This window comes from Lates calcarifer, linkage group LG12 (genome assembly GCF_001640805.2).
Source record: "Lates calcarifer isolate ASB-BC8 linkage group LG12, TLL_Latcal_v3, whole genome shotgun sequence".
Taxonomy (NCBI): Eukaryota; Metazoa; Chordata; class Actinopteri; family Centropomidae; genus Lates; species Lates calcarifer.
Genome location: NC_066844.1, coordinates 4,932,655 through 4,946,396, shown reverse-complemented (window position 1 = coordinate 4,946,396; position 13,742 = coordinate 4,932,655). Strand labels below are relative to the sequence as shown.

General features: G+C 42.6%; 1 protein-coding gene across 1 annotated transcript in view; it reads right to left on the bottom strand.

Annotated features, from left to right (window-relative positions):
• Nucleotides 1-9,319: 9,319 nt before the first annotated feature.
• Nucleotides 9,320-13,742, bottom strand: part of LOC108889786 (plasma membrane calcium-transporting ATPase 1-like) — an 88,577-nt gene continuing 84,154 nt past the window's right edge. Inside the window, 1 exon segment of the mRNA XM_018686415.2 lies at nt 9,320-13,185. Within this exon segment, the coding sequence (XP_018541931.1) occupies nt 12,940-13,185 (246 nt within the window). The 3' untranslated portion in view covers nt 9,320-12,939.

The following is a 13,742-nucleotide window of genomic DNA, read 5'->3' as shown; positions in this document are numbered from 1 at the left end:
CCTGACACACACACACACACACACACACACACATAGTTCAGACCTCCCACAGGCTTAAGAGTCACAACAAATTCAAAGTGTGGCGTTTGATTTGCTAATGAAACAAACGTCAGCACCGTCATCTCCCTGACATGTGATCTTTGTGTCTGTGGAGAGAGGAAAAAAGAAATCAAACATTTTCCAGGTTATTTGTGTTAATACGATCCCAAACAGCTTCCTGCATCTCTGTGTGACAGTGGAGAGGGTTTACACACTTGCAGATACTCTTTACATAATCAGGTGTTTTGAAAAGGGGGGGATGAAATTCAATTGAGGGATTATCATTTTTCTATTTTCTGGTCTAATCCGCCTGGGTTCCTCTTGGAGAGATCCAAGCATCTGAAAAGAGGAGTTTAAAGAGACGGGGCTGAATGGTTTCACTGATGTTTGAGGGTTGCAGACACACAGGAATGACTCAGTGTTGATGAAGTGAATGTCAGCAATCTATCCGTCACTTCAGGTTTAAACTTTTCTAAACACACTCTGTCTGTAGTTAACATGCTTGTTGCCTGGAGCTCTTCTCCATCTTCTTGACATTACAACCACCACCACCGCCCCCCCACCCTGCAGCGCTAATGAACCCAAATAAACTGGAGTCTCTGGTTGCCGCGGTGCCGCCGCAGTCATTGTTAGAGACGCAGTCGTCTTGACAACACCTTCCAGGGTGAGTTTCCCTCAGTGAGAAATGTAGGCTGCCGTCAGAGGGCTCGTGGGTGGAGAGGTGGAGCGGGGAGAGGCAGTTTAGTTCATTAAGAAGTTAATGATAGTGGTGTGAAGAAATTCAGAGGAAAGGGAGACAGACAGAGAAGAAAGTGAAGGAAAAAGGAGAAGAAACTGACCAGATCTGACTGAAGTTTGGGCCTGGTCAAGTTCAAAACCCAATATTCAGTTTGTGTTTTATGAATGAAATCAGGGTCTGTATAAAAAGCAAGATGCTTTCACTTTAAAAGCAGCAGTATGCAACTATTTTACTATAACAGCTTCAGGATCATTTTCATGGTTCACCGACTAATAAGGAGAATGGAGCCTCTGCCTACAGCACTTCCTGCTCCAGAAGCCGGGGATTGTGGGAAACTGTGGGACTATGCAGTTGGACTCTGAGCCAAACAGAATTAATTACCACTCGTGGCTGCAGAGGGCGCTGCTGCTCAGCAAAGTTTTTGTTGCTTTAACTCCTGCACAGAAACTCAGGAATAAAAGCAACAGACTGGTGCAGGGATGAGTCCTAAAACCTGGTAAGTAAGTAACATTTTAGCACCTTCAGTTCCCTCATCCCAAAGTCAACAGGTTTTTGGTTAAATGGCTGAAATAAGGTCTGTGGTTTTAACACAAGCTCAACACATTTTTACATTTTATTCTACGACATAAAATCTACCCGAAAATATTCCACCTGTGGTTTTTTAAGCTTTTACGTGTCTTGAAAAAGTAAAAATATGTCATCGCTGCACCACTCTATTTATCAACGACTTAAAAATGCTCTTAAATGTAGGAGCGCTCCAGAGGACGTGTGTGAAGTTTAGAGCAACAAACACCTTCTAACTCATGTTGCAGAGTGACGGTTTAACCTAAGTAACAAGTTAATCTAACTGACATATTAGCTCTTGGTAATCTAGTGAATTTCTGCCAGGATCAGGATCAATGGGCAGACTGGTGCAGCACCGTACTGGACAGTCAAGAGCTGAGTCTGAGGTCAAATCTCATTTACATTTAATTTTTCTGTCAAGAGCAGCACACAGTCTGGTATTATCTGATTTTCACAGCAGACATTTTGACATGTCACAGTGTGAAGAGCACAGGGAGTTTCAGGGTCGTGGTCTCGTTCATGTCACGACTTACTTTGAGCAGAGCTAATGTCAATGTGTATGTGTGATGTACCACTGTGTGTAAGTATTATGTGTCTTGTCTTGTTTGTCTGGCTTGTTTAATTCTCTCGCTGTGCTTATGTTTTAATTGTGACCTGTGAAGAAAGTGATTTTGATGTTATCTGTGGTATAATTCTGTTCATCAAATTATTTTGTTGTATAATAATGCAAACGATCCCTTTCAAATAAAATGCATAAATAGATAAATAACATGAGCGACACCTGTGCTTTTCCTGCTATGATAAGTCAGAATGTCTGCTGTTAAAAAGGTCTGTACTTGGATTTATATCGGCAACTGGACTGGAGGTTTCTGTTGACATTTCACCTCTCATCTCTCAAGGTATTAACGACCCCACAAGAGTTAACATGCCTGGGACTCCTCTCTTCCCTTTAAAATAAAATAAAGTAAAAAGAAATGTTGTGACCTGGATGGCTGAGAATCTTCACAGGTGAGCACTGAACTGCACTTGGACATTGACAAAGACTCTTGTTGTCAGTACTGTTGTTGAATTATTCTGTATTAAGTATTTATTGTCACCTATATGGTTTATTAAGACAGAAAAAATGTTATTACTGTACCATATCTTTAAATGGTACTCCAGATGTAACGCAGTCTTTATCCACATGGTGGCAGTGTTGCACTGAGCAACCGAGTCCCGCTGAAGAAGTCGTGTTTCACCAAAGTAGGAGCTGCAGATTTACAGGGAGACTAAAGACACTAAATTTGTCTGACGTGTAACGTACTGTACAGTATATTATGAGTGCTGGATAGCGCCCCCTAGAGGCTGCAGCACTTATTACAGCCAGAACATGAACAAACATTTTGATGATTTAGTTATTCTCATAGCCTTACCATAGGCACCACTGGACCCCATTTACTGGGGCACGTGCCCAATAATAAATATGTCATTGACTTTATACATTTCTGACACTGTCAACAAAAACTGAACATTATCAACTTCATAAAAGTAGACATCATGGCTGAGACTATTTTGTTGAACTGCATTAGATTGTACAGGTGCATCTAATAAAATGAGTGTAATTCACCTTCAGGTAGATTTTTCACAGGTGTGTTTTCTAATCAGCAAAGAAACGTGACCAGCCAGTGGCACTAAACAGAAAACAGCCTATGGAGGAAGAGTATTATCAACCAAATGTGCTTAAAGTATCAAAAATAAAAGCATCTGCTCTGAAGAAACTGCGGCCCCCCATGACTGATATATTATTCTATATGACATTTCAAGGCTGTTAGTAAGGATTCATCAATGTGTAAGCAGCATTTTACTCTTGTATAATGAAATGAATGAATGGATGAATGAACGTCCACATCTGGGCAGTGTTGACTCATTCACATCATCATTGTGCTGAGGCGGTAGGACTGAAAAGCTTTTTAATGGCATACTGTGAAGGAATATTATTGCTCATTGTAACACCTGTTATCAACCTGAATGGCCTGGCTGGGTCACTATGGTAACGTTGTGATCTAAGATGTCCACCGTGTGATTCCTGGAGCTCCCTGCTGCTCATCATCCTTCACCTCCCTCTCTATGAAAATAAAATACAGAAGCACCTCAACCATGGTGACATGTTAGGAGGATACACGGACATCTACCAGCCCTGTACATCAGTATGACTGTAACTTATTTCATCAGATTCTCGAACTACTTACTTACTTGACGACTACAGGTTATATCATATTTAATGTTACAGTTCTGTGATCTGAAACCATGGGTAAGAGTAAGAGTACAGTTGAGCATAGTGAGGATCTCATCCAACAAACCTGCACAGAGTAAATAAAATCAGACAAGCTGATTATTTATTAGCTTACAAAGCAGGTAAAAGGCTCCTATTAAAGGAGCAGTGTGTAAGATTTAGTGGCATCTAGTGGTGAGAACGCAGATTACAACCAGCTGAATACACCTGTCCCCTCACTCCTCCTTTTCCAAGTGTGTCAGAGAGTCTACGGTGGCAGCCAGGAGACAAAATGCAGACAACTACATAGATATAAATAACTCATTCTAAGTGAACGAAAACACAACGATTATTAGTTTTAGGTGACTATACACCAATGAAAACAGAGGGCGAGAGCCGTTGTTAGCGTTTGACTTTCTGGGTGGCTTGTTAATAATTAGCCAGCACTTTTTTAACGACAGCATCATCTCAGAGAAGAAGCCAAGATACAAAATAGCCTACGAGAAAAAAATCACAAATTGACACAGATTTATTTCAAATTCCAATGGCTTTATTTTATGTATATAGATTTGTATATATTTATATATATTTATATATTATATATTTATACTTATGTAACAACTTTTACTCAGTTGCTTGATTATCATCTTTTGTTCAGCTTAAGTTCAAACGACATGACACTAAGACCAAGGCATTCCACATGATCATATCTTACAAAAGAGTAAAGAAAACAACGTGTGTGTGTGCAGCTGTCATACACGCACACTAACATACATCAAATGTACAGGTATTGTGGTTCTGTTTGTAGAAAGAACTGAAAAATAAAAAGTAGATAAAGACGGAGACAAGCAGACAAAGAGTGAGAGCGTGAGGGAGAGAAAGTGAGAAACCAGATGAACCACTGGAGCCGAACTGGAGGATTCTGTTGCATAGATCGAAGCAAACAGGAGGAGGATGTTCGATAGAGACAGACAGGATGAAAGCGAACGAGGGAAGAAGAAGGTGACGCACACACTGAGGAAACACACCCTCACCGAGCTAGCAGCCCGCCTGACAACAACAACAACAACAACAACACACACACACACACACACACACACACAGGGAAGCACAGAAGTTTTATTTTGGCTCACAAACAAATCACTGCAGAGGCTCACAATCTGCCAGACAGGTACAACTGAAGACACTGAGGTCAGTTCCTTAACAAGCAGAGCCATACTCACCATCTTAATTTAGCCTTTTAGCATGCTAACATTTACTAATTAGCCCGAAACACAGAGTGAGCTGAGGCTGATGGGAACGTTGTTGGTTTTGCAGGTGTTGGATGAATTACATGTTTGACCTGATGATGGCACTATATGGAAAGCTAACCAATCCTTAAAGCTGGTACAGTTCATTACAAAGTGGACATGAATGTGTGCATCAGAACTAAAGACAGTCCATCCAAAAGATTTTGAGATATTTCACTCAAAACCCAAAATGTGAACCCATGGTGGTGCTACAGGAAAACTTTGAGGATCTCCAGTCATTAGGATTCATCATCTGGGCACCATGAATGTTTCTGCCAATTTTAATGGCAATCCATTGGATAGGTGTTGAGATATTTGAGTGTTGCACCAAAGAGGAAGAGCGACAGACCAACGCAGATTCACAACACCATTAAATTTAGGTTTTAATTACCTTAAAGGAGTTTGCTTGTTTATGTTCTGGACAACATTCCTGCTAAATTTAGTGCCAAGTCATTTATATCACAGTAATTTTGACTCTGATGTTTACATGAACATCCCTGGAAAAACTAGCTCAGTAAAGTGAATTCAGATAATTAGAGGGAGATTTCAGTGACCTCAGTATTTCTTCCTTCCTGACTGCCAGATTTACCAAACTGGGATGAAACTGTGAAAGATTTGTCAAAAAGTCAATAAACACTAATGTTTACTCAGATTTAAAATTTGAGGAGAAATGTTCAGTTGTGTTACGATGAAGTTTTGTTTTTTGATTGGATGATCACTCTGTTGTGTTTGTTTTATGACATTCTGTTGGTTTCTGTCTCCAGAGTTTAGCTTGGCACAAAGTCTGGAAGCAGAGGAAAACATCCAACAACTTAAAACCGGTTTGATTTACATATTTCAGGAAACATTCTGGCTTTTTGCTTTGGTCTCTTTTCTGGCAGTGAACAGTCGAGATTTAAATGTTAATTCATGATGCTTGTTTTGAAAGGAAACTAAAAATACATCATGAAAACTGCTCTCAACAATCAGACTGATGTGAACTGGAGCCTGATATAAAACATGTTTTTAACATGAACACAAAACATAAACAAACACTTTGATCCCTTGGACTTGGTTATTGAAGAGCAGGACATTTAGTTCTATGTCAATCAATTGATCAATTAAAGTCAAATATTCTGAGGATTTGCTGCTTTTCTTTGTCAAATATGAAGGTAAACAGAATATCTTTGGGTTTTGGGAAAGTATAACATGAATTTTTATGGACAAAACGATACATATCAATCGAAAAATACCTCTACCGATTACGATACACAGCAGATTAATTGATATTGAAAATAATCCTTAGTTGCACCCCAACATTTTACACTTGAAAAATAAACTTCAGTGAGCTCTGAATAAAATAAATCTCTACCAATAGTCAATCAGGCTCTAACATCAACAGACATTCAACAGGTGAACAACAAACTCCCATTATCCTCATTTTCCTCCTCCACCTGGCCAGTGGAGGGAAGCAGGAGGATAATGGATCAATGGATGTGACGGGTGAGATGATGACACCTGCAGAGCAGAAGCCTACCTGAACCACATGCTGAATGTTTTCAGGTCTGTTAACTGTCATCGTCTCCCTCCTCCTCTCACTGCACAGATGAGTGGGTGATGAGTTCAGGAGAATCTGTAAATCTGAGTGTTTCTCTATGTGTGTGTGAGGATGAGAACAGCTGGGAGGTGGATGAGCAGACAGATCTGTTTGCTATTTTTTCCGGGTTAAATGAGACGATGGAAATCAAAAAAAAAAAAAAAAAAAGGAGGAAAAATCTTCATCTTTCATCAATCCATCCATCAGAAGTCACACAGTTTTAATTTCCTCAGTGTGTTTCACCTCACAGTGCAAATACATGTGTGCGTGTGCGCGAGTGAGAGTGTGTGTATGTGTGTCTCGCATGTGTGTCTGTGTGGGCCATGTAATTTTGAGATTCATTTGGAAAAACAAGTCAACATTTTGGGATGTTTCATTCCATACTAAAACATGCAGAACACAGAACATTGAACACATATACTGAACAGTTAGTTTTATCCAAATGCAGTTACTCTTTTTTTTTTTAAATCTCTTTTCATACAGAGTGGCTTTAGGCTACACAGAACACGACGGAACCAATCGCACCAGGTTGGACATATTGCTTTAAACCACCAAATTGTATATATGTCATGCATGCCACATAGATGATATTATGTTTATACAAAAATAACACCAACGCCTATTACTGTGTATCATAGTAATTACAGAAAACAAATCTTTTTCAGTCTTTTTTGCAATGAAGTTCAACTGAGAAATCATAAATATATCTATGTATTTATATCTAATATATACACACATACATACCAGATATAAATATATAGAGACATTATATAAATATATAGATATATATGTTGAGTGGTTATGACTTTTCCAGCTGTGGTATTCCAGTTCGTTTTAACCATTTTTTTTTTTTAATTTGTGAATTTTGAAGTGGATGTGAAGGTTCTCTCCAAAGATTTCCTTTAATATCCAACTACAGGAAGCTGTTCTGAGAAAAGGCAGTGCTCTGAAGAGGAAGCAACGCAGTCAAAATGCAACAATGACTCGATAAGAAGCGAGTTCCTTTTCCGTACAGAGGTCCTAATGGAAAAACTGTGGCGAACTGAGATCTTATATACTCCCAGAAAAAAAAAAGAACCTTCAGGAAACTAAAACCAGGTGAAGATTTTTCAGTCCGCTGCTGAGTCTCATCCTGTCGACTGACTGTTTCGTTTTTTTGTTTGTTTGTTTTTTTAATTCTCATGACGTGGCTGAAACCAGAAGCACAAACAGGTCTGGAGTGTCTCTGATGGCGGAGGGGCTGTACTGTGCACCTGACATGAGACGTGAGGGGCAACCAGTCCAACCAGTCCAACAGACGACCACCACAGCCACACTGAGGCTATGGCCGAGAGCAGGGGGCAGGGACAATCTTATCCAGGCGGGGAGGGGGGAGAGGGGGAAGGAGGGGAGGGAGGAGTGAGGGGGTCATGTGGCTGCAAACAAACTTGTGCAGAAGAAGAAAAGGAAAGAGGAAACGACTTTGGCAGAACATTCTTAAAGCTTTGCTGGGTGATGATTGGCTGATTGCCCCCTCTCCCATTTGCTGTCACCGACACAGACAGCAGGCAGGTACACTTCATTCACTTATAAGACAATATTTACATTGTACTGACTGTAGGAGCACAGGTGTTCTTGTCAGATTCACCAGTAGAAACAAAACAGAGAGGGAATGCGTCATTGTTTTGGGAGGCGTGTGTCTTGTTTACAGTTGATGGACATACGAGCAGGAGGATGAAGTGATGTCACAAGCGCTTTTTCACAGTCCTGCTCTTGTCCCCGGGGGGGTGTGCGAAATGTTTCTGAGGATGTTAGTTGTATAAAAATGGCGGTGACATCTAGAGCTGCAGCCGTGTCCCATCACAGGCCCCGCCTCCTTTGATTTCATCACCAAATTAGCAATCAAGGAGTTGAAGCTGAGAAATGTGGCGTCTTTTCCTTCTTTGAATTTAGACAACGTAACCTGAGGTCCAGGGCCGGCCTAAGCATTTCTGGGACCCTGGTCATGATTAGAGCCCCCCCAACCCTCCTCCTGAGGCAATGAATATAAAAACAAAAAAAAGGAACTTCTAGCAACCGAGATCTGACCTGGGATCTGATCAGACTGGATTTCATTTATATTCAGTCTAATCAGGTTGGGTAGAGCCCTGTTGTGTTGCCGCAGGTCTTGGATCAATTTTGAAGCAGGTTCGTTCTCCCTCTGACTTTGGACTAGGTCAAACTGTCTCTGAGCCCAAGGCAGTACGATGGGATTAAGATCATTGTGGCCTTTAACTTAGTTTATACTTCACAGTATTCTCACAAACAGGAGGGGGCCTTAAATTAAACAGTATGTGAAGAAGCACAAAGTAAACAACTGTTACCAGTTGAACATGGCTGCAGATTCTGCTCTACTGCTCCTCACTGCTGAGAACATGTGTGTTCCTGGCTATTAAACAGAAAAAAAACTTGGTCATGTTTGTAAAGGTGTACCTGTCTGGCCAGTCTACCTTTTAACACATCCATGCTGAAATGAAATGCAGCAGTGGGTGCCTCATGCAAGAGGCGCAATGAAACCAATGTTAGCACATACGCCGATGACACTGCGCTGAGCATTAATAACCTCTAAGCTGTGAGGCCAAAACTACTCATTGGTTTGTTTCATGACCTGGGCCGGCTCGACTTTGGTTGTCAGGTTACTTTCTCAGTTTCGGTCTGTCTGAGGCGAGGACACGTCTTTGTAGGACGTACCCATTTGAAGGAGGCGCAGCCTGAGGCAGGACACAGCTTTGATCCTCTTTAAAGTCATCAGCTCCGACAACAGCCAGTTGGAAAACAGTCCACTCATTCAAACAAAATCAGTTGTAGTAGCTTAAAAGTACAGAAACAAAGAAACCCAGAGGTTGGATAAATAATTATACACTCCCATTTAATGTTTTGATACAGTTAGCTGTATTCACGTTGCATTTGCTGAACTCTAATGGAGTTGGATAACTGCGAAATCACATAGCGTGTAGTGTGTCACAACATCTTAGATAAAGTGGATTATACTCATGTAAAAGGGGGCTGATGAGACTAGATTGTTGAGATTCCAATTTAACGGCCAACAGGAAGTAAACAAGTCACTGCAGGTTTCTGAGCCCTAACATCAGGTGACCAAGACGACACACGTGGCATAAATATTTAGAGAGCTGTAAAAAGACAGAGTCCACGGTAGATTCATCTCATTCATGTACTGTACTGTCACCAAACTCTTCAGCCTATACATATATATTCATATATCTCCAAAATATTAAAAAGTACTTAATATAAAAATACAGAAGAATTGTAAAAAATGAGCAAAACATTGAATTTTATATGAAAACCATGCAAGAAAGATTCCCCATTTAGTTAAATAGTAACTCTAAGATTCAGGAAAGCAAGGGAATGAAAGGGAAGTGGTCGGATGAGAGAAGCGCAGGCGAACTGCCACACACTCGCTTTTCATGTAAACATTGTAGAGGTCCTTTAAACTTGGTTCGGCAGTGACGACTGAAGATTTTCTCCTTGCTTTTTGGTCATGTTTGGAGTAAAGGGCCGGGAGAGGTGGTGGGGCGAGGCTGGGGGGGAGGGCGATGGGTGTGAGGGAGTGGTTGAAAAGGGGGGTCAGGGGTGAGAAAGTCCAAAGGAAACCTCGATAACAATGAGATAAAAAACAATACAGACAACCTATAAAATATGGCTCTGAGTTACATAGAAAAAGCTCATCAGAGGGGAGAGGAAGAACCTAGTCATGACAAAAAGTTGGAAATATGGCAGTAGTAGCACATTACTTCAATAACGTGTCCTAGTTCAAAGATTGGTTGATGGCTGCTAGTCAGACTAAGAGGGGATTAGACGCATCGCTGCTTCTGATTGGAGGATGATTCCTTCTTCTTTTAAGACAGTAATCTGCAGACAACGGCAGGCAGGAAGTACTGAGCAGCAGCGGGGGAACACACAGTGGATTTAACTCTACAGGCTGAAATCATCAGTCTCCCATAAACCTCAGCGTGGCCGCCACACTGACTGTCTGTTAATCAAACCACAGCAGAGCGGAGAGGGATGATGATGACGATGGCGATCAAACACCTCCTCTGCTGCTGGCTGTGGGATGTCACTGACGGCTGATTTAGCTTCTGTTCGTAAAATCTGACAAACAAGGGAAACAATCAGAAAAGTGGGTACTAAGATTTGTCTTAAACACAGACACAGTCCAGAACCTGTTTGGAGATCTGTTAACTTCCAGTCTGTCGGACTGAACTTCCTGCAAAACAGACTCATCGATACCGTAGTACTTTTCAATTCAGATAAGCTTCTGCAGCAATGTGGTGAAGAGGGAACTGACCTGAAGATGACACTCTCGATTTACCAGTCGATCTATGTCCAAACTCTCACCTGTGGTCCTGAGCTCTGGCTTAAAGACTGAGATATGAGCGGCTGAAGTGAGTTTCCTCTGGGCTCAGGGCACCTCCTTGTTGATGTACTCGGGATAGGAGGAGCTAGAGGACATTATTGGGCGGTGGAAAAGGTGAACTGATGCCACTTCAAAATGGATAGTTGAATAAAATAAGGCTGCAGTGGGAACACACCTAATCCTGTGGCAGTAGTGTTCAGGTTGGAGACTCCAAACCTTAAAGACGTGAGTGAAATATTTGCTTGACTTTGACGCCGCATTGAAAGAAAAAGCCCAAATTACACATTCCGTGTAGTCGCAAGGGTCCACGAGATCTGAAAGGATCTACGAGGACGGCACGGTGGGGCAGTGGTTAGCGTGGTCGCCTCACAGTGTCATGGTCACAGGGCGGCATTTGTGTGATTTCTGACTGGCTGACAAACTTCAAGAGGGTGGGGATGGGGGGGACACCAAAGATACAAAAAGGAATGAGACAGGAATGCAAGAAAAATAGTGTTTGAGACTGTGATGGTGATGATAACACTGATCCCAGACGGATTTGGATTAAATTCTGTTTTAAAGAGAAGAAGACCAGAGCAAACTGGGGTGTACCCACCTTTCCCCCCAGTTTGAGCTGGGATAGGCACCTTTCAACCCTGCACGTACGGGTGAATCACCTTCCCACAACGAACTGCTAAAATTCAGGACCACGTGGACTGGACGCAGATTGTTCTCGCCTACGAGCGCACGCCGACGTGTGGAACACCCACTGCTCTGCTGTCAAGTACAGCAGGGCTTCAACTGTCCTGCCACAGTTTCCTCTTCGTTAGCTGAGTATTGACGAGTCTGTCTCTGTCCTGTCGCGTAACAGGATGTTCGGTCCTACAGACAGGAAGTTTGACGGAGCTCCGAACAGACGCTGCTGCAGACGAACACACAGATGGTCGACTAAACAGAATCCCAAATATTCATTCCTAAGTTATCATCATGCGACTCAACACGAATGAAACATAACATGCATCCTACTTAGAGGGGGAGCAAGAACAGGATCCACACTGTTTCCTATCAACACCGTGTGGTTGGGGGGCGGGGGGAGGTTGTGGAGTGGGTGGAAGGGGGGCAGAGAGAACCAGGACCCTGACTGGATGAGATGAGGTCAGACTCCCACTGGGCAGAAAGCGAGCCCTCTCTGGAACGCCGCCATGTTCGATATTTTTGGGTCGTAAACATTCTGTCTTATCCAACATCTAACAACAGCAGCTAAAAAAAAGAAAAAAAAAGAAACCAACACATACAGACACGATAAAGGGAAGAACATTTTTTTAACAGTTGAACCTTGAAGACCGTAGTGTCACACTCACAAGACATTCTCAGGAGTTTGAATCAACCATCAATTAACATTCGTTAGAGGTTTTTAAAAACAAACAAATGCTCAACATCTACAAAATAAGAAAAAAAAAAAAAAGAAAAGAAAAAGTTACATTTTTGCATTTGCCTACAAATCTTCTGATCACCAAACCCGGCTGTTAGCTGTGTAGAAGAAGAGCGGAAGCGTATGTACATGAGAATCACTGCACTCTTTTTGAAAAGTTCGGTGCGGTTTTTGAGAGAGCATTACGCAGGAATGAAGCGAGTTACAGAACACGACATGCTGCTGCGAGTCCCCCGCAAAAAAAAAAAAAACAAGAGATTGAACCCAACATAGTTTTAAAAGCTTTTCAAAAGGATCATCAAGTAAAAAATATACATGAATGGACAAAAAAACAGGGACAGGCCTTCCACTGTGGAGAATCTGGATTCCACCCTCTACTGATTTGTGTGTTTTTGTGGTGGAGGTGAAGGTGGTGGCGGGACAGACTTACAGGCAGAGCAACGCCACAGTCAGTATGAAAAACACAACGTGGCAGGAATGACTGAGGGGGAGGCGGCGGGGGCGTGGGCGGGGGGTGAAGACGATGTGAAGCATGTGTGCGTGCGGGATGAGGGGATGAGCAGAGCGATGACTTCCCTCCTCAGTGCGACAGTTCAGTTGGTGGGATGACATATGATGCTGATGAAGAGGAGGGAGGAGGAGGAGGACGAGGAGGAGGAGGAGGAAAGAGGAGGAGCTCAGATAGATGACTCGCGGCTGTGGCGGAAAGCACAGGGTGGCTCTCCTCCTCCCATCGCCCCAGAGGAGGGGCTGGGGAGGGGGTCGATCTCATCTCCAGTCTCCTCGATGGGGGGGATGCGGGCCTCCTCCTCGGACAGGGGGACGAACTCGGGATGGGCCATGAAGCTGTGGATGGAGCTACGGGACTCTGGGCTCTCCAGCCCCGCGTACAGGGAGCTACGGAACGCGTTCACCACCTTAATCTGAAACAAGAAGAAAGGAGACGTCAGAAGACGAGTGACATTTTTATGAACGTGTGATGTCAAACAGGCAGCAGGGGCTGATGGGACATGGTTGGTGCGTCTGAATCTGGGGCGGGGGGAGATGCAAAAACCACAAAAATACAACATTAACAAGTGGAACACAGGTCGGCCGGATGAGAACACAGCGGGAAAACTGAAAAATATTCACAACACATCAACACAAAAGGTCAAAAAAAAAAACAAAAGGTCAACACAATCTTGGAGGCAGCTGAGTGCAGGGAGATAAACCGCAACGAAAAAAATCCACAAACAGCCGGCTGAATGTGGAGGAGCATCAAAACACAACAGCTGCAACACACACAAACCCACTCACACACTTTTTTATCTGCAGTAGGAATCATATCCTGTGCACTGATTGACTTCATGATGCCAGTTTGTATTTATAGTCACAAATTTAAATATTCAAATTCAGGCTCAGGCTCTCAAAATGCAGTGATCAGCTCCCATTCAGCCTCGAGGTCCAACACTGATTTTGATTTTGGCTCAGAGTCGTTCCA